The sequence below is a fragment of the Pseudophryne corroboree genome, chromosome 3 (assembly GCF_028390025.1).
Source record: "Pseudophryne corroboree isolate aPseCor3 chromosome 3, aPseCor3.hap2, whole genome shotgun sequence".
In the NCBI taxonomy this organism is placed as follows: domain Eukaryota; kingdom Metazoa; phylum Chordata; class Amphibia; order Anura; family Myobatrachidae; genus Pseudophryne; species Pseudophryne corroboree.
This window is the reverse complement of record NC_086446.1, coordinates 2,880,664-2,899,620: the sequence shown is the minus strand read 5'-3', so window position 1 is coordinate 2,899,620 and position 18,957 is coordinate 2,880,664. Positions and strand designations below refer to the sequence as shown.

The 18,957-nt window shown below is 50.5% G+C and overlaps 1 protein-coding gene across 1 annotated transcript in view; it reads left to right on the top strand.

Moving 5' to 3' along the window:
* The window catches only part of LOC135056555 (uncharacterized), a 637,874-nt gene that overhangs the window by 511,976 nt on the left and 106,941 nt on the right, over window positions 1-18,957 (top strand). Inside the window, exons 5-6 of the mRNA XM_063961888.1 lie at window positions 84-181; window positions 324-435. Of these exons, the coding sequence (XP_063817958.1) occupies window positions 84-181; window positions 324-435 (210 nt within the window). The remainder of the gene's footprint in view (window positions 1-83; window positions 182-323; window positions 436-18,957) is intronic.

Sequence of the window (18,957 nt, the reverse complement as noted above, 5' to 3'; positions counted from 1 at the left end):
TAGGTATGGGGACCCCCTATATACACACATAATCTGATAATCACATATATACACTGTACTCAGTCACTGTGTGTCTCCTACAGATGGGCCCAGTAACAGAGATACCCCAGAGAGATGTCCCCATCCTCTGTATTCCCAGGATTGTACAGAGGAGAATCACAGGATCCCACAGGAGGATCAGGTAGGTGGGATTTAGGGTCTCCCCAATATACCAAAGTGACCATCACTATATGATCTGTAAAGCAGTTCTGTGTCATTATACACTGATATTGTACTGTTTACTCTCAATAAATTCATACTTTATTATTTTACTGTGTATCTAGAGTGAAGATCTGATGGATTTTAATGGAGAAGATATAGAGGGAGAAGAAGAGACATATGTGAGGGGTGATCAGCAGTGTAAAGAGGGGAAGATCCCTACAGATATCAGCACAGGTGAGTAATAAACACTTATTACAGAAGTCACATATTCTCCTGACTCAGTGACTACAGCAATCTCTTATCCTACACCCTCCTCTGTCAGTACAAACTAATGAGGGTAATGTATCTGCCCAGTGGGGGAGCCAGGAGCCACCAGTCCCTATTATACTCCTGCTCTCCCCCTCACATCATGTCACTGTGTGTTACCAGCCCAGAGATCTGACCAGTCTCCTCCCCACACTCTCTGGTGTATCTCATACATCAGGAGCCATCAGCCCCTATTATACTCCTGCTCTCCCCTCACATCATGTCACTGTGTGTTACCAGCCCAGAGATCTGACCAGTCTCCTCCCCACACTCTCTGGTGTATCTCATACATCAGGAGCCATCAGCCCCTATTATACTCCTGCTCTCCCCCTCACATCATGTCACTGTGTGTTACCAGCCCAGACATCTGACCAGTCTCCTCCCCACACTCTCTGGTGTATCTCATACATCAGGAGCCATCAGCCCCTATTATACTCCTGCTCTCCCCCTCACATCATGTCACTGTGTGTTACCAGCCCAGAGATCTGACCAGCCTCCTCCCCACACTCTCTGGTGTATCTCATACATCAGGAGCCATCATCCCCTATTATACTCCTGCTCTCCCCTCACATCATGTCACTGTGTGTTACCAGCCCAGAGATCTGATCAGTCTCCTGTCCACACTCTCTGGTGTATCTCATATATGCATCAGGAGCCATCAGCCCCTATTATACTCCTGCTCTCCTCCTCACATCATGTCACTGTGTGTTACCAGCCCAGAGATCTGACCAGTCTCCTCCCCACACTCTCTGGTGTATTTCATACATCAGGAGCCATCAGCCCCTATTATAGTCCTGCTCGCTACCTCACATCATGTCACTGTGTTACCAGCACAGAGATCTGACCAGTCTCCTCCCCACACTCCCTGGTGTATCTCATACATCAGGAGACATCAGCCCCTATTATACTCCTGCTCTCTCCCTCACATCATGTCACTGTGTGTTACCAGCCCAGAGATCTGACCAGTCTCCTCCCCACACTCTCTGATGTATCTAATACATCAGGAGCCATCAGCCCCTATTATACTCCTGCTCTCTCCCTCACATCATGTCACTGTGTGTTACCAGCCCAGAGATCTGACCAGTCTCCTCCTCACACTCTCTGGTGTATCTCATACATCAGGAGACATCAGCCCCTATTATAGTCCTGCTCTACTCCTCACATCATGTCACTGTGTGTTACCATCGCAGAGATCTGACCAGTCTCCTCCCCACACTCTCTGGTGTATCTCATACATCAGGAGCCATCAGCCCCTATTATAGTCCTGCTCTCCCCCTCACATCATGTCACTGTTTTTCTCTTATGTCCTAGAGGATGCTGGGGACTCCGTAAGGGCCAAGGGGTATAGACGGGCTCCGCAGGAGACATGGGCACTATTAAGAACTTTTAGTATGGGTGTGCACTGGCTCCTCCCTCTATGCCCCTCCTCCAGACCTCAGTTAGATCCTGTGCCCAGAGGAGATTGGGTGCATTACAGGGAGCTCTCCTGAGTTTCTCTGAAAAAGAATTTTGTTAGGTTTTTTATTTTCAGGGAGCACTGCTGGCAACAGGCTCCCTGCATCGTGGGACTGAGGGGAGAGAAGCAGACCTACTTAAGTGATAGGCTCTGCTTCTTAGGCTACTGGACACCATTAGCTCCAGAGGGAGTCGGAACACAGGTATCCCCCCGCCGTTCGTCCCAGAGCCGCACCGCTGTCCTCCTCACAGAGCCGGAAGATAGAAGCCGGGTGAGTATAAGAAGAAAAGAAGACTTCAAGGCGGCAGAAGACTTCAGATTTTCCCTGAGGTAAGCATTGCTCCCACACACTACACACACTAACAGGCTCTGATTGGTACAGGGCGCAGGGGGGGCGCCCTGGGCAGCAATATAAACCTCTGGACTGGCATTTACAGTAATATAGGCTGTGGAGGCAGTTAAAATATAAATCCTCCGCCATTTTTTATGCAAATTAGCGGGACTGCTGGAGGGGGCGGAGCTTGGTCCCACAGCACTAACCTGCGCCATTTTCTCCACAGCACGCTGCAGAGAAGCTTGCTCTCCGGACTCTCCCCTGCTGAACACGGTGACACAGGGCTGAAAAGAGGAGGGGGGCACATGTAGGTGCAGTGAGTGTATTACACAATTAATATATATATATATATATATATATATATATATATATATATATATATATATATATATATACAGTGATCGCAAAAAACGCGCTATGGCGCGTATTTTACCCGAGAATTGATGATGGGGACTCAAAAATAAAAAAACGCAGGGTCCCTCAGGACGCGCTCTGAGTCCGACCAGCAGCGCTGTCCTGCACTGTCAGTCAGTTCCGTCTCCACGGTAGCAGAGGGAGGAACTTGGAAGGAGAGGAGACCATGCACAGTGTGTTCTCCCGCCCCGCCTCCCCTCACCGTCTACTCCGCGCGAATAAGACAGGAATCATCATGGTGTCACAGCAGTCAGTGACAGCTGCGGTTTGTAGTGTAGTGAACGCTGGCTCCGCTCTGGCTAACTGCTACGATAGGAAGTCTCAGCTCCGATCCCGCAGCAGAGCCAGAGGGGCCAGAACTAGCCTAAATGAAGTGCCCGCGGCCGGCGACATTATGCAAGACAGCCAGGTACTACAGTAAGTCAGCCTGACTCATTATAGTGCGCTGGCAGGTGTCCGCATCGCTGAGGGAGGAGGAGAGGCTCAGCTGTCCGGCCGGAGGAATCTACCTTTCCCCTTCACTTCTGGCCGTGGAGGAAGGGAGAGAGAGGAGGAGGATCTAAGTACTATGCTGACTGGAAACCACCGCGGTGGCTGCAGCCTGTCTATCGCGGTAGCTGCAGGCAGCCACGAAGGATGTAGCACGGAGAGAGGGGGGGGGGGGGGAGGGAGGGAGCGAGCACTTAGCCTGGCCCAGTCAGTCTGCTCTGCAGTGTCTGCCCCTAGTACATGCAGGTCATGCCGCGATTCGCGGGTAATTAGGGGGCGGGGCTTAACACAATGAACTGCCCGCCCCCATCAGAGACCTGTGCCTGAGCTGCTGTAGTTGGTAGTGTATCTCATGCTGCCCCCCCCCCCCCCCACCCTCTCTCTCTCTCACACAGACACTGTCTTGTTCCTCTATATTTCTCTAACGTCCTAGTGGATGCTGGGGACTCCGTAAGGACCATGGGGAATAGACGGCTCCGCAGGAGACTGGGCACATCTAAAGAAAGATTTAGACTACTGGTGTGCACTGGCTCCTCCCACTATGACCCTCCTCCAGACTTCAGTTAGAATCTTGTGCCCGGCTGAGCTGGATGCACACTAGGGGCTCTCCTGAGCTCCTAGAAAGAAAGTATATTTAGGTTTTTTATTTTACAGTGAGATCTGCTGGCAACAGACTCACTGCATCGAGGGACTAAGGGGAGAAGAAGCGAACCTACCTAAGTGTTGGTAGCTTGGGCTACTGGACACCATTAGCTCCAGAGGGATCGAACACAGGACCCGACCTCGTCGTCCGTTCCCGGAGCCGCGCCGCCGTCCCCCTTACAGAGCCAGAAGCAAGAAGAGGTCCAGAAAATCGGTGGCTGAAGACTTCTGTCTTCTCCAAGGTAGCGCACAGCACTGCAGCTGTGCACCATTGCTCCTCATGCACACCACACACTGCGGTCACTGATGGGTGCAGGGCGCTGGGGGGGGGGGGCGCCCTGAGCAGCAATATTTACACCTTGGCTGGCAAACTAACACCATATATAGCCCCAGGGGCTATATAGGTGTATATTAACCCCTGCCAGATACATTAAAATAGCGGGAGAAAGCCCGCCGATAAAGGGGCGGGGCCTTCTCCCTCAGCACACTGGCGCCATTTTTCCCTCACAGCTCCGCTGGAAGGGAGCTCCCTGGCTCTCCCCTGCAGTCCTGCACTACAGAAAAGGGTAAAAAAAAAGAGGGGGGGCACAAATTAGGCGCAGTATATATATATATTATATGCAGCTATAAGGGGAAAACACTCTTTTATAGGTGATATCCCTGTGATATATAGCGCTCTGGTGTGTGCTGGCATACTCTCCCTCTGTCTCCCCAAAGGGCTTTGTGGGGTCCTGTCCTCTGTGAGAGCATTCCCTGTGTGTCTGCTGTGTGTCGGTACTGCTGTGTCGACATGTATGAGGAGGAAAATGATGTGGAGGCGGAGCAAATGCCTGTGAATGTGTTGTCACCCCCTGAGGGGTCGACACCGGTGTGGCTGGACTTATGGAAGGAATTGCGTGAAAGTGTCAACTCCTTACACAAAAGGTTTGACGACATAGGACAGCCGGCTACACAGCTTGTGCCTGTTCCAGCGTCTCAAATGTCATCAGGGGCTTTAAAACGCCCGCTACCTCAGGTGACAGATGCAGACGTCGACACGGATACCGACTCCAGTGTCGACGGTGATGAGACTAGTGTACCCTCCAATAGGTCCACCCGTTACATGATTGAGGCAATGAAAAATGTTTTACACATTTCTGATAATACCCCAGGTACCACAAAAAAGGGTATTATGTTTGGTGAGAAAAAACTACCAGTAGTTTTTCCTGCATCTGAGGAATTAAATGAGGTGTGTGAGGAAGCGTGGACTTCCCCCGATAAGAAATTGATCATTTCTAAACGATTATTGGCAGCGTACCCTTTCCCGCTAGAGGATAGGTCACGTTGGGAAACACCCCCTAGGGTACACAAGGCGCTGACACGCTTGTCAAAGAAGGTGGCACTACCGTCTCCGGATACGGCCACCCTGAAGGAACCTGCGGATAGAAAGCAGGAAAATACCCTAAAGGCTATTTACACACACTCAGGCATTATATTGCGACCAGCGATTGCATCAGCTTGGATGTGCAGTGCTGCTGCTGCGTGGTCAGATTCCCTTTTGGATAATATTGATACCATGGATAGGGACAATATTTTGCTGACGCTTGAGCATATAAAAGACGCCGTCTTATACATGCGTGATGCACAGAGGGATATTTGCCAGCTGGCATCAAGAGTAAGCGCTATGTCCATTGCCGCCAGACGGGGGTTATGGACTAGGCAATGGTCAGGTGATGCCGACTCAAAGCGGCACATGGAGGTTTTGCCCTATAAGGGGGTGGAACTGTTTGGGGATGGTCTTTCGGACCTCGTGTCCACAGCTACTGCTACCACAGGCTGCCCCACAGCAAAAGAAAGCACCGTATTATCAGGTACAGTCCTTTCGGCCCCAGAAAAGCAAGAGGGCTAGAGGCTCCTCCTTTCTGCCGAGAGGTAGAGGTAGAGGAAAAAAGCTGCAACACACAGCTAGTTCCCAGGGGCAGAAGTCCTCCCCTGCGTCCGGTAAGTCCACAGCATGACGCTGGGGCTGCTCAGGTGGACTCGGGTACGGTGGGGGCCCGTCTCAGAAATTTCAGCACACAGTGGGCTCTCTCACAGGTGGATCCCTGGGTCCTTCAAGTAATACTTCAGGGGTACAGGCTGGAATTCGAGACGTCTCCCCCCCGCCGTTTCCTAAAATCTGCCTTACCGGCAACTCCCTCTGCCAGGGAGGCAGTGTTGGTGGCTATCCAAAAGCTGTATTCACAGCAAGTGATTGTCAAGGTACCCCTCCTTCAACAAGGAAAGGGTTACTATTCCACAATGTTTGTGGTACCGAAACCGGACGGTTCGGTGAGGCCCATCTTAAATTTAAAATCCTTGAACACTTATATCAAAAGGTTCAAGTTCAAGATGGAATCGCTCAGGGCGGTTATTGCGAGCCTGGAGGAGGGGGACTAGATGGTCTCCCTGGACATCAAGGATGCATACCTACATGTCCCCATTTACCCTCCTCACCAGGAGTACCTCAGATTTGTGGTACAGGACTGTCACTATCAGTTCCAGACGCTGCCGTTTGGGTTATCCACGGCACCGAGGGTCTTTACCAAAGTAATGGCCGAAATGATGATACTCCTTCGCAAGAAAGGAGTTTCAATTATCCCGTGCTTGGACGATCTCCTGATAAAGGCGAGGTCCAAGGAACAGTTGGTAGTGGGGGTAGCACTTTCTCAGGAAGTGCTACAACAGCACGGCTGGATTCTCAATATTCCAAAGTCACAGCTGGTCCCGACGACACGTCTTCTGTTCCTGGGAATGATTCTGGACACAGACCAGAAAAGAGTGTTTCTTCCAGTGGAAAAAGCAGAGGAGTTGTCAACTCTAATCAGAGACATCCTAAAACCGGGACAGGTGTCAGTACATCAATGCACACGAGTCCTGGGAAAAATGGTAGCCTCGTACGAGGCAATTCCATTCGGAAGGTTCCATGCAAGGACTTTCCAGTGGGACCTGTTGGACAAATGGTCCGGGTCCCATCTCCAGATGCAACAGCGGATAACCCTGTCGGCAAGGACCAGGGTGTCGCTGCTGTGGTGGCTGCAGAGGGCTCATCTACTAGAGGGCCGCAGATTCGGAATACAGGACTGGGTCCTAGTTACCACGGATGCCAGCCTTCGGGGCTGGGGGGCAGTCACACAGGGAAGAAATTTCCAGGGGCTGTGGTCAGCTCAGGAGATATCGCTGCACATAAATATTCTGGAGCTAAGGGCCATTTACAATGCCCTAAGTCAAGCAAGACCCCTGCTTCAGAACCGGCCGGTGCTGATCCAGTCAGACAACATCACGGCGGTCGCCCATGTAAACAGACAGGGCGGCACAAGAAGCAGGAGGGCAATGGCAGAAGCCACAAGAATTCTCAGATGGGCAAAGAATCATGTGCTAGCACTGACAGCAGTATTCATTCCGGGAGTGGACAACTGGGAAGCAGACTTCCTCAGCAGGCACGACCTCCACCCGGGAGAATGGGGACTTCATCCAGAAGTCTTCCAGATGCTGGTAAACCATTGGGAAAAACCACAGGTGGACATGATGGCGTCCCGCCTCAACAAAAAGCTAAAAAGGTATTGCGCCAGGTCAAGGGACCCTCAGGCGATCGCTGTGGACGCTCTAGTGACACCGTGGGTGTACCAGTCGGTTTATGTTTTTCCTCCTCTACCTCTCATACCCAAGGTATTGAGAATAATAAGAAGGCGAGGAGTGAGAACTATTCTCGTGGCTCCGGATTGGCCAAGAAGAGCTTGGTACCCGGAACTTCAAGAGATGCTTGCAGAGGACCCTTGGCCTCTGCCGCTCAGACAAGACCTGCTGCAGCAGGGACCCTGTCTGTTCCAAGACTTACCGCGGCTGCGTTTGACGGCATGGCGGTTGAACGCCGGATCCTAAAGGAAAAAGGCATTCCGGAGGAAGTCATCCCTACCCTGATCAAGGCCAGGAAGGATGTCACCGTAAAGCATTATCACCGCATTTGGCGGAAGTATGTTGCTTGGTGTGAGGCCAAGAAGGCCCCAACGGAGGAATTTCAACTGGGTCGATTCCTACATTTCCTGCAAGCAGGTGTGACTTTGGGCCTCAAATTGGGGTCCATTAAAGTCCAGATCTCGGCCCTGTCGATTTTCTTCCAGAAAGAACTGGCTTCACTGCCTGAAGTTCAGACTTTTGTCAAGGGAGTTCTGCATATTCAGCCTCCTTTTGTGCCCCCAGTGGCACCTTGGGATCTCAATGTGGTCTTGGAGTTTCTAAAATCACATTGGTTTGAGCCACTTAAGACTGTGGATTTAAAATATCTCACGTGGAAAGTGGTAATGTTGTTGGCTCTGGCTTCGGCCAGACGTGTGTCAGAACTGGCGGCTTTGTCCTGTAAAAGCCCCTACCTGATTTTCCATATGGATATGGCAGAATTGAGGACATGTCCTCAGTTTCTCCCAAAGGTGGTATCAGCTTTTCACTTGAACCAACCTATTGTGGTGCCTGCGGCTACTAGGGACTTGGAGGATTCCAAGTTTCTGGACGTAGTCAGGGCCCTGAAAATATATGTTTCCAGGACGGCTGGAGTCAGGAAGTCTGACTCGCTGTTTATCCTGTATGCACCCAACAAGCTGGGTGCTCCTGCTTCTAAGCAGACTATCGCGCGCTGGATTTGTAGCACTATTCAGCTGGCGCATTCTGCGGTAGGATTACCGCAGCCTAAATCAGTAAAAGCCCATTCCACGAGGAAGGTGGGCTCATCTTGGGCGGCTGCCCGAGGGGTCTCGGCTTTACAACTTTGCCGAGCTGCTACTTGGTCAGGGGCAAATACATTTGCAAAATTTTATAAATTTGATACCCTGGCTGAGGAGGACCTGGAGTTCTCTCATTCGGTGCTGCAGAGTCATCCGCACTCTCCCGCCCGTTTGGGAGCTTTGGTATAATCCCCATGGTCCTTACGGAGTCCCCAGCATCCACTAGGACGTTAGAGAAAATAAGAATTTACTCACCGGTAATTCTATTTCTCGTAGTCCGTAGTGGATGCTGGGCGCCCGTCCCAAGTGCGGATTGTCTGCAATACTTGTAAATAGTTATTGTTACACAAATCGGGTTGTTATTGCGAGCCATCTATTCAGAGGCTCCTTTTGTTATCATACTGTTAACCGGGGTTCCTATCACGAGTTATATGGTGTGATTGGTGTGGCTGGTATGAGTCTTACCCGGGATTCAAAATCCTTCCTTATTGTGTCAGCTCTTCCGGGCACAGTGTCCTAACTGAGGCTTGGAGGAGGGTCATAGGGGGAGGAGCCAGTGCACACCAGATAGTCCTAAATCTTTCTTTAGATGTGCCCAGTCTCCTGCGGAGCCGTCTATTCCCCATGGTCCTTACGGAGTCCCCAGCATCCACTACGGACTACGAGAAATAGAATTACCGGTGAGTAAATTCTTATTTTAACTCTCTCACATGCACCTCTCTCTCCCTGACAATCTCTCATGTGCCTCTACCTGACACTCTCTCTCTCATGTGCCTCTCCCTCTCTCCCTGACACTCTCTCTCATGTGCCTCTCCCTCTCTCATGTGCCTCTCCCTCTCTCTCCCTGATTCTCATGCGCCTCTCCCCGACACTCATGTGCCTCTCCCTCTCTCACGCAGCTCTCCCTCCCTCTCCCTGACAATCTCTCATGTGCCTCTCCCTGACAATCTCTCATGTGCCTCTCCCTGACACTGTCTTGCTCCACTCTCATGTGCCTCTCCCTCTCTCCCTGATACACTGTCTTGCTCCTCTCCCTGACACTCTCATGTGCCTCTCCCTCTCTCTCTGACACTCTCATGTGCCTCTCCCTCTCTCTGACTCTCCCTGACACTCTCATGCGCCTCTCCCTCTCTCTCCCTGACACTCTCATGCGCCTCTCCCTCTCTATCCCCGACAATCTCTCATATGTCTCTCCCTGACAATCTCTCATGTGCCTCTCCCTCTCTCACGCAGCTCTCCCTCCCTCTCGCTGACACTCTCATGTGCCTCTCCCTGACAATCTCTCATGTGCCTCTCCCTAACACTGTCTTGCTCCACTCTCTCATGTGCCTCTCCCTCTCTCCCTGATACACTGTCCTGCTCCTCTCCCTGACACTCTTTCATGTGCCTCTCCCTCTCTCTCCCTGACTCTCTCTCATGCGCCTCTCCCTCCCTCTCCGACACTCTCTCATGTGCCTCTCCCTCTCTCCCTGACACTCTCTAATGTGCCTCTCCCTCTCTCTCATGTGCCTCTCCCTCTCTCCCTGACACTCTCATGCGCCTCTCCCTCTCTCACGCAGCTCTCCCTCCCTCTCACTCTCATGTGCCTCTCCCTGACACTCTCTTATGTGCCTCTCTCTGACACTCTCTCATGTGCCTCTCCCTCCCTCTCTCTGACTCTCTCTCATGTGCCTCTCCCTCTCTCTCATGCAGCTTTCCCTCCCTCTCCCTGACACTTTGTCTTGCCCCTCTCTCTCCCTGACACAGTCTCATGTGCCTCTCCATCTCTTCCTGACACACTCTCATGCGCCTCTCCCTCCCTCTTCCTGACACTCTCATGCTTCTCTCCATCTCTCACCCTGACATACTCTCTCATGCACCTCTCCCTGACACCCTCTTAAATGCCCCTCTCTCTCTCCCTGACGCTGTCTCTCTCTCCCTGACAGTCTCTCTGTCCCTCTCCCTGACACGGTCTCTCTTTCTTTCTCCCCTCCCTATCTCCTGCTCCTCCCCCTCTCTCTGTAACACCCTCCAGTGATCACAAAATACGCGTTATAGCGCATTGACCCAGTTTTAAAAAATGAGCGGGTCCTGCAGGACGCGCTGATGCCTGTGTGCACTGTGTCAGCCAATAAGAATTCACTGACCTGCTCCACTTGTCTGCTCTGATACACTGACAGCAGCCAACCGCATCAGAGTGGCCTGACCCCACTGCTTCACAATAACAACCCACGCAGCAGCAGCTAGAGTACCTCCTGGGCAGCAGAATGTCTGTCTTCAGCCTTCACCCTCTCCCTGTGACAGAGACCGGCCGAGCTGTCACACGCAGAGCCGTCTCACGAGTCCCGAAAGGAGCATCTGCCAAGGGGTGGTCTTCATGTGACCGCCGGTCAGCTGACCGACAGTCACATGACCTCCTCGGTGAGCCCGACGGCTCACTATCCCGATGGTCGGCATGCCGACCAACAGGGACTATTTCCACTCGTGGGTGTCCACGACACCCATAGAGTGGGAATAGAACCTGTGGCGACCGCAGGTCGCCACCGAGCCCGCAGCGTGGCGAGCGCAGCGATCCCGCAAGGGGCTTGCTGCACTCGCCCCTCCCCGCCGGGATCCCGGCGTCGGTATGCTGCCGGGATCCCGGCGTCGGTAAGGTGACCGGCGGTCAGGAGACCGCCGGTCACCCGTACTACACCCCTGCCAAGCACCGGACATCGCCTCCTAGATACCAGCCGTCGCCCCTCCTACAAACCCAGCGCTTCAGCATCCTCTCCTTGGCTGCAGCTACGCTGACCAGGATGCCATCATTGGAGAGTGCCCACACACAGCCACGGCTACTTCCTCAGCATTACTTCCCGCACTTGGCACCTGGTAAGATGTGTATAGTACTATAGGGGTACTGTCATATACGCCCACGGTCCCCGCTGCCAGCCATACACATGTGTAGAGGTCGTATCTCCGGTGCCCCAGCAGCCATCTACCCTTACCCTACCCCCAGTACTTCCTGCCTCTAACCCCCTCCTTGCCCCACTGCACTGTCCCACCTATCCACTGCCCCCAGTACCTACCCATGCCATCTCTCTAGCCCCAGCACTTCCTGCACCTAACCCCCTCCTTGCCCCTAGTACAGCCCCAGCTATCCCCTACCCACAGTATCTACCCATGCCCCCTTTCTATCCCCAGTATCTATCCATGCCCCCTTCCTACCAGTACTTCTGCCCCTAACCCCCCTTGCTCTCTAGTACTGCCCCAGCTGCTATCTACCCAAGCCGTATCCCTACCCCCAGTACTGCCTGCCCCTAACCCCCTCCTTGCCACCCTGTACCACCCAAACTATCTACTCGTGCCCCCTCTATACCCCCAATACTACTAGCCCCTAACCCCCTCCATGCCCCCACTACTGCCCTAGCTGCTATCTAGCCATGCCTCTTTTCTACCCCCAGTACTTCCTGCCCCTAAATCCCTCCTTGCCCCCCAGTACTGCCACAGCTGCTATCTACCATTAAACCCTAACTAATCCCAGCACTGCCTGCCACTAGCCACCCCAACACAGTTTCAACTGCTGTCTGAACTTGCCCTCTCCCTACCCCCAGCGCTGCCTACCTTTACAGCCCCCCTCTACGCCCAGCTCTGCCCCAACTTCTCCCTGCTTCTGCCCCAAATGCTACTTGCTTTTTTACCCCTCTATCCTAAATGCCACCTGGCCCCCGCACAGTCCCAACTGCAGCCTTCCCTCACCCCTCATAAAGTGTGATGGGACCCAAAAACGGTGGAGTAGGACCCCAATTTTTTATAGTGAGGGGTCCCTAGGACCCACAATTGTTTTTGCTCAGCGCGATCACTGATATAAAAGCGCTATATCTGGGAATTGTTTCCAGTGTCAGTTGGCGCTGGGTGTGTGCTGGCATACTCTCTCTCTGTCTCTCCAAAGGGCCTTATTGGGGGAACTGTCCCCTTATAGATATATCCCTGTGTGTGTGTGGGGGGGTGTCGGTACGCGTGTGTCGGCATGTCTGAAGCGGAAGGCTCGTCCAAGGAGGAGGTGGAGCAGATGATTGTGGTGTCTCCGTCGGCAATGCCGACTCATAATTGGTTGGACATGTGGAATATTTTAAATGCAAATGTGACCTTATTACATAAGAGAATGGACAAAGTAGAGTCCAGGGAAAAAGCAGGGAGTCAATCCACGGATTGGACTGGGTCACAGGGCCCTTCAGGGTCTCAAAAACGTCCCCTATCCCAAATAGCAGACACTGATACCGACACGGATTCTGACTCCAGTGTCGACTACGATGATGCAAGGTTGCACCTAAAGGTGGCCAAAAGTATTCATTATATGATTATTGCAATAAAAGATGTTTTGCATATCACAGATGACCCCTCTGTCCCTGACACGAGGGTGCGCATGTATAAGGAAAAGAAACCTGAGGTAACCTTTCCCCCATCTCATGAGCTTAATGAGTTATTTGATAAAGCTTGGGAAACTCCAGACAAAAAACTGCAGATTCCCAAGAGGATTCTTATGGTGTATCCTTTCCCTGCACAGGACAGGGTACGCTGGGAATCCTCACCCAGGGTGGACAAGGCTTTAACGCGTCTGTCCAAGAAGGTGGCGCTACCGTCTCAAGACATGGCAGCCCTCAAGGATCCTGCAGACAGGAAACTACCTTAAAATCTATTTATACGCATATGGGTGCTTTGCTCAGGCCGGCGATAGCATCGGCGTGGGTTTGTAGCGCAGTTGCAGCGTGGACAGATACCTTGTCAGCTGACATCAATACCCTAGACAGGGATACCATTTTACTGACCTTAGGTCACATTAAAGACGCAGTCTTATATATGAGAGACGCTCAAAGAGACGTTGGGCTGCTTGGTTCCAGAGCCAACGCCATGGCGTTTTCTGCGAGATGAGCTCTGTGTACCCGCCAATGGACGGGTGATGCCGACTCAAAAAGCATATGGAGGTTTTGCCTTACAAGGGTGAAGTTTTGTTTGGGGATGATCTCGCGGACCTGGTTTCCACAGCTACCGTGGGTAAATCTAAATTTTTGCTTTTTGTTCCCCCACAGCAAAAGAAAACTCCACAATATCAGATGCAGTCCTTTCGGTCGCATAAGTCCAGAAGAGGTCGGGGCTCCTCTTTCCTCGCCAGAGGTAAGGGTAGAGGAAAGAGAACACCTGCTTCGGCTAGTTCCCAGGAGCAGAAGTCCTCCCCGGCTTCTGCTAAATCCACCGCATGACGCTGGGGCTCCACTGAGTTCTGGGGAAAATGGTGGCAGCCTACGAGGCCATCCCCTTCGGCAGGTTCCATGCGAGGACATTTCAGTGGGACCTTCTGGACAAGTGGTCAGGGTCCCATCTGCAAATACATCAAAAGATAAGCCTGTCCCCCAGGGCCAGGGTGTCTCTCCTGTGGTGGCTGCAAAGTGCTCACCTTCTAGAGGGTCGCAGGTTCGGCATTCAAGACTGGGTTCTGGTGACCACGGACGCCAGCCTCCGAGGATGTGGGGCAGTCACACAATGAAGAAATTTTCAGGGACTATGGTCAAGCCAGGAGTCTTGTCTACACATCAACGTGCTGGAATTGAGGGCCATATACAACGGCCTACGACAAGCGGAGAATCTTTTTTGCGACCTACCGGTGCTGATTCAATCAGATGTCACAACAGTGGCTCATGTAAACCGCCAAGGCGGGACAAGGAGCAGAGTGGCAATGGCGGAAGCCACCAGGATTCTGCGCTGGGCAGACAATCACGTAAGCGCTCTGTCAGCAGTCTTCATACCGGTTGTGGACAACTGGGAAGCAGACTTCCTCAGCAGACACGATCTCCATCCAGGAGAGTGGGGACTTCATCAAGAAGTCTTTGCAGAGATAACAAGTCATTGGGGACTTCCTCAAGTAGACCTGATGGCGTCACGCCTCAACAAAAAGCTTCGGAGTTATTGTGCCAGGTCAAGGGACCCTCAGGCAGTAGCAGTAGACGCTCTAGTGACACCATGGGTGTTTCAGTCGGTCTATGTGTTCACTCCTCTGCCTCTCATCTCAAAAGTATTGAGAATCATAAGACGAAGAAGAGTACAGACAATACTCGTTGTTCCAGATTGGCCTCGAAGGGCCTGGTATTCAGATCTTCAGGAAATGCTCACAGAAGATCCGTGGACTCTTCCTCTCAGGGAGGACCTGTTGCAGCAGGGGCCCTGCATGTTCCAAGACTTACCACGGTTACGTTTGACGGCATGGCGGTTGAACACCGAATCCTAGCTGGGAAAGGTATTCCGGAGGAGGTCATCCCTACTCTAATCAAAGCTAGGAAGGAGGTAACGGCGAAGCATTATCACCGTATCTGGAGGAAGTATGTATCTTGGTGTGAAGCCAAGAATGCTCCTACGGAAGATTTCCATCTGGGCCGTTTTCTCCACTTCCTACAGACAGGAGTGGATATGGGCCTGTAGTTAGGTAGGAAAGGGTTAAAGCGCTAAAATGGTCAAATATGAGAGCAAATGGTCACATGAAAATACACATTTATTGAGATAAAATGAACTTAAAATCGATTAAAAATTGGTAACACTGTAGAAAATGAGTACTAAATGCTGGAGGACACAAATCGTTATGTCTCTCCCAGTCCTGATAAGAATGCATAGACAATTCACACCTGTTCCAATAAAGCAGTCCCTTAATAGATATGCTCAAGGTAACCCGTTAATGTTCCATCAGGTATTATAGTTACCACCAGCGATTGTCCAAGGTGTTAAGCGGATAGGCATCCGCAGCGGCTTGTCCCTTGTTAAGCTGTGGGTGATGGAGGATCTTCAGAACGGGTCCACAAAATGAGCCAGTAGTAGGGACCTGGTCCAGGTGGAGAGTCTTCAGGAAAGGATTGTAGATGGTAGATACACACAGCACCAATCGCCAACGCGTTTCGTTGCGATCACGCAACTTTTTCAAGGCTCCATTAAGGTACAGATTTCGGCCCTATCTATATTCTTTCAGAAGGAATTGGCTTCTTTCCCAGAAGTCCAGACTTTTGTGAAGGGAGTGCTGCACATCCAGCCCCCTTTTGTGCCCCCAGTGGCACCATGGGACCTTAACCTGGTGTTAAGGTTCCTAAATTCTCACTGGTTTGAACCTCTTCAAACTGTTGAATTAAAATTTCTCACTTGAAAGGTGGTCATGCTATTGGCCTTGTCATCTGCAAGGTGGTTGTCAGAGTTGGCTGCCTTGTCTCACAAGAGCCCCTATTTGATTTTCCATGTGGATAGAGCAGAGTTGAGGACTCGTCCTCAATTTTTGCCTAAGGTGGTTTCTTCAATTCATATGAACCAACCTATTGTGGTGCCTGTGGAGGACTCCAAGTCCCTGGATGTAGTCAGGGCCTTAAAAATCTATGTAGCCAGGACGACTAGGGTTAGGAAAACAGAGGCTCTGTTTGTCCTGTATGCAGCCAACAAGGTTGGCGCTCCTGCTTCTAAGCAGACTATTGCTCGCTGGATCTGTAACACGATTCAGCAGGCTCATTCTACGGCTGGATTGCCGTTGCCAAATTCGGTAAAGGCCCATTTCACTAGGAAGGTGGGCTGTTCTTGGGCGGCTGCCCGAGGCGTCTCGGCTTTACAGCTTTGCCGAGCAGCTACTTGGTCGGGTTCAAACACTTTTTCAAAATTCTACAAGTTTGATACCCTGGCTGATGAGGACCTCGCGTTTGCTCAATCGGTGCTGCAGAGTCATCCGCACTCTCCCGCCCGGTTTGGAGCTTTGGTATAAACCCCATGGTCCTTACGGAGTCCCCAGCATCCTCTAGGACGTAAGAGAAAATAAGATTTTAAACCTACCGGTAAATCTTTTTCTCCTAGTCCGTAGAGGATGCTGGGCGCCCATCCCAGTGCAGACTTAATCTGCAAGACTTGTATATAGTTGTTGCTTTCATAAGGGTTATGTTACAGTTGAGATCGGTCTTTGACTGATACTGTTTTTTGTTCATGCTATTAACTGGTTGCATAGTTCCATGTTATACGGTGTGATTGGTGTGGGCTGGTATGAAGCTTGCCCTTAGTTTACAAAATCCTTTCCTCGTACTGTCCGTCTCCTCTGGGCACAGTTTCTCTAACTGAGGTCTGGAGGAGGGGCATAGAGGGAGGAGCCAGTGCACACCCATACTAAAAGTTCTTTATAGTGCCCATGTCTCCTGCGTACCCTGCCTATACCCCCATGGTCCTTATGGAGTCCCCAGCAGCGCTGGTACCCCATTGTATAGCCTGTCTATACCCCATGGTATAGCCTGTCTATACCCCATGGTCCTTACGGAGTCCCCAGCATCCTCTACGGACTAGGAGAAAAAGATTTACTGGTAGGTTTAAAATCTTATTTTTAATAACTTTAAAAAGCTCTGATTTTTTTTCTTTTTCACGTTGTCATTATGGGGTATTGTGTGTAGAATTTTGAGGAAAAAAATTAATTTATTCCAGTTTGCAATAAGGCTGTAACATAGCAAAATGTGAAAAAGTGAAGCGCTGTGAATACTTTCCGAATGCACTTTAAGTACAAAGGTCATACATGGGCATATCAAACATGGGGAAACGCACACTACAAGTATAATTTCTGGGCACCCATGGGTAGGGCTTCATCAAGTATCTCACATTATGAAACTGAACACATTTAGTCGTAAGTCAACGAGTTCTGAAGCGACGTAGATAGGGCTTTTACATGGGGTCACCACATGTTAAAGCCAATCCATTTGGAACAAATATGAAACCCTAGGGGTCAGACGAGACCCATTGTGACAATATTGTCTTCTGCACAGATGCAGTCAGGTTGGCCAACAATAATCTTTGCCCCAGTGGCGGCCTACTTTGCACAAGAGTAGGAGTAATTGGGATATTGTAAGTCCCCTGTATGTAGTTACCTACTGTCATCCAAAATGTTTAGACCTCAGGACAACTCTGTACAAGTCTGCATCTGGCATCGTACATTTGAAACACTTCCAATCAGAAGAGGCAACCACCTCGCTCATCTTGGCTTCTCTGCTGCGCCTAGATGCACCAAGGCTTATTAGCATATTCCTTTCCATCTATTGTTCTCAGCTGCAATACAATACAGAGAGAACAAAACAGCAGGGGATTACGTCCGTCTGCCCTGGCTTCAGTTAATCATATTAAAGGGATAGATGTGCAGGGCTCCATCTGTATAATGAAGAAGTAGAGGACACACTATCGTTATATCTTGCCCATTCGAGACGTCGTTATCAGACAATTTGGAAAGGACACTGGAGGCATAACTTCTAGTTTGGTAGTACACAAACAATGGGACAGACACATTTGGGTATTATTCATGTAATTGAAGAAGAGGTAACACTTTCTAACAATCTTCCTCTAAAATGTGTAAAATTAAACGAAGATACTCCTTATTCCAAGCAGTGGATAACGCAGAGCCCTAGGTTAAATGATGACTTCCAATATCATCATAGTGAGGTGAGAGGAAAATCGTATGACGTGACGAAATCCCTAGTCCAGAGTGGGATAATCGCCAAGCGGTACAAGTGGTCGTAAGCAATAAATTGCCTGTTCTATTAGAGTTGCGGTTCCCAAACTTTTTTGAATCACGGGGCCCTAGAGCAGCAGAATTTTTTTACGCGACACCCCTAGGACAAAAATTTCTTATTGAGAAATTTAAAAAGAAAAAATTAAGTAAATTGTATTTCTAGGTCAGCAAATATTTGTTGAATACACCGTTGGCGCTCCCACCCTAAAAACAAAAGTCACGTGATAGTCTTGGTAAATAGTCCCAAAATGAATCCTATGTTTCACTTGAAAAATTCTTCTTTCTTAATTCTTCTCCCAAAATTAATTCGAGATTTCTCCGTGTCGGGCTCCCAGCATGGAGCAATGAAAAGAGTGAAATTGGAAGGTTCCGGAATTCCTCCCTCCTCCCTTCATGCAAAACACCGGCCGCAGGACCTGGTATGGTTCATTCAGTGCCGCCAACGCGTTTCGAGTTGTATCTAACTCTTCCTCAGGGCAGATTTCTGCCCTGAGGAAGAGTTAGATACAACTCGAAACGCGTTGGCGGCACTGAATGATCCATCTACCTGCATCCAGAATACTAGGAGAACCATACCAGGTCCTGTGGCCGGTGTTTTGCATGAAGGGAGGAGGGAGGAATTCCGGAACCTTCCAATTTCACTCTTTTCATTGCTCCATGCTGGGAGCCCGACACGGAGAAATCTCGAATTAATTTTGGGAGAAGAATTAAGAATTAAGAAAGAAGAATTTTTCAAGTGAAACATAGGATTCATTTTGAGACTATTTACCAAGACTATCACGTGAGTTTTGTTTTTAGGGTGGGAGCGCCAACGGTGTATTCAACAAATATTTGCTGTCTATTAGTCATTTAGGTGATTGGGAGT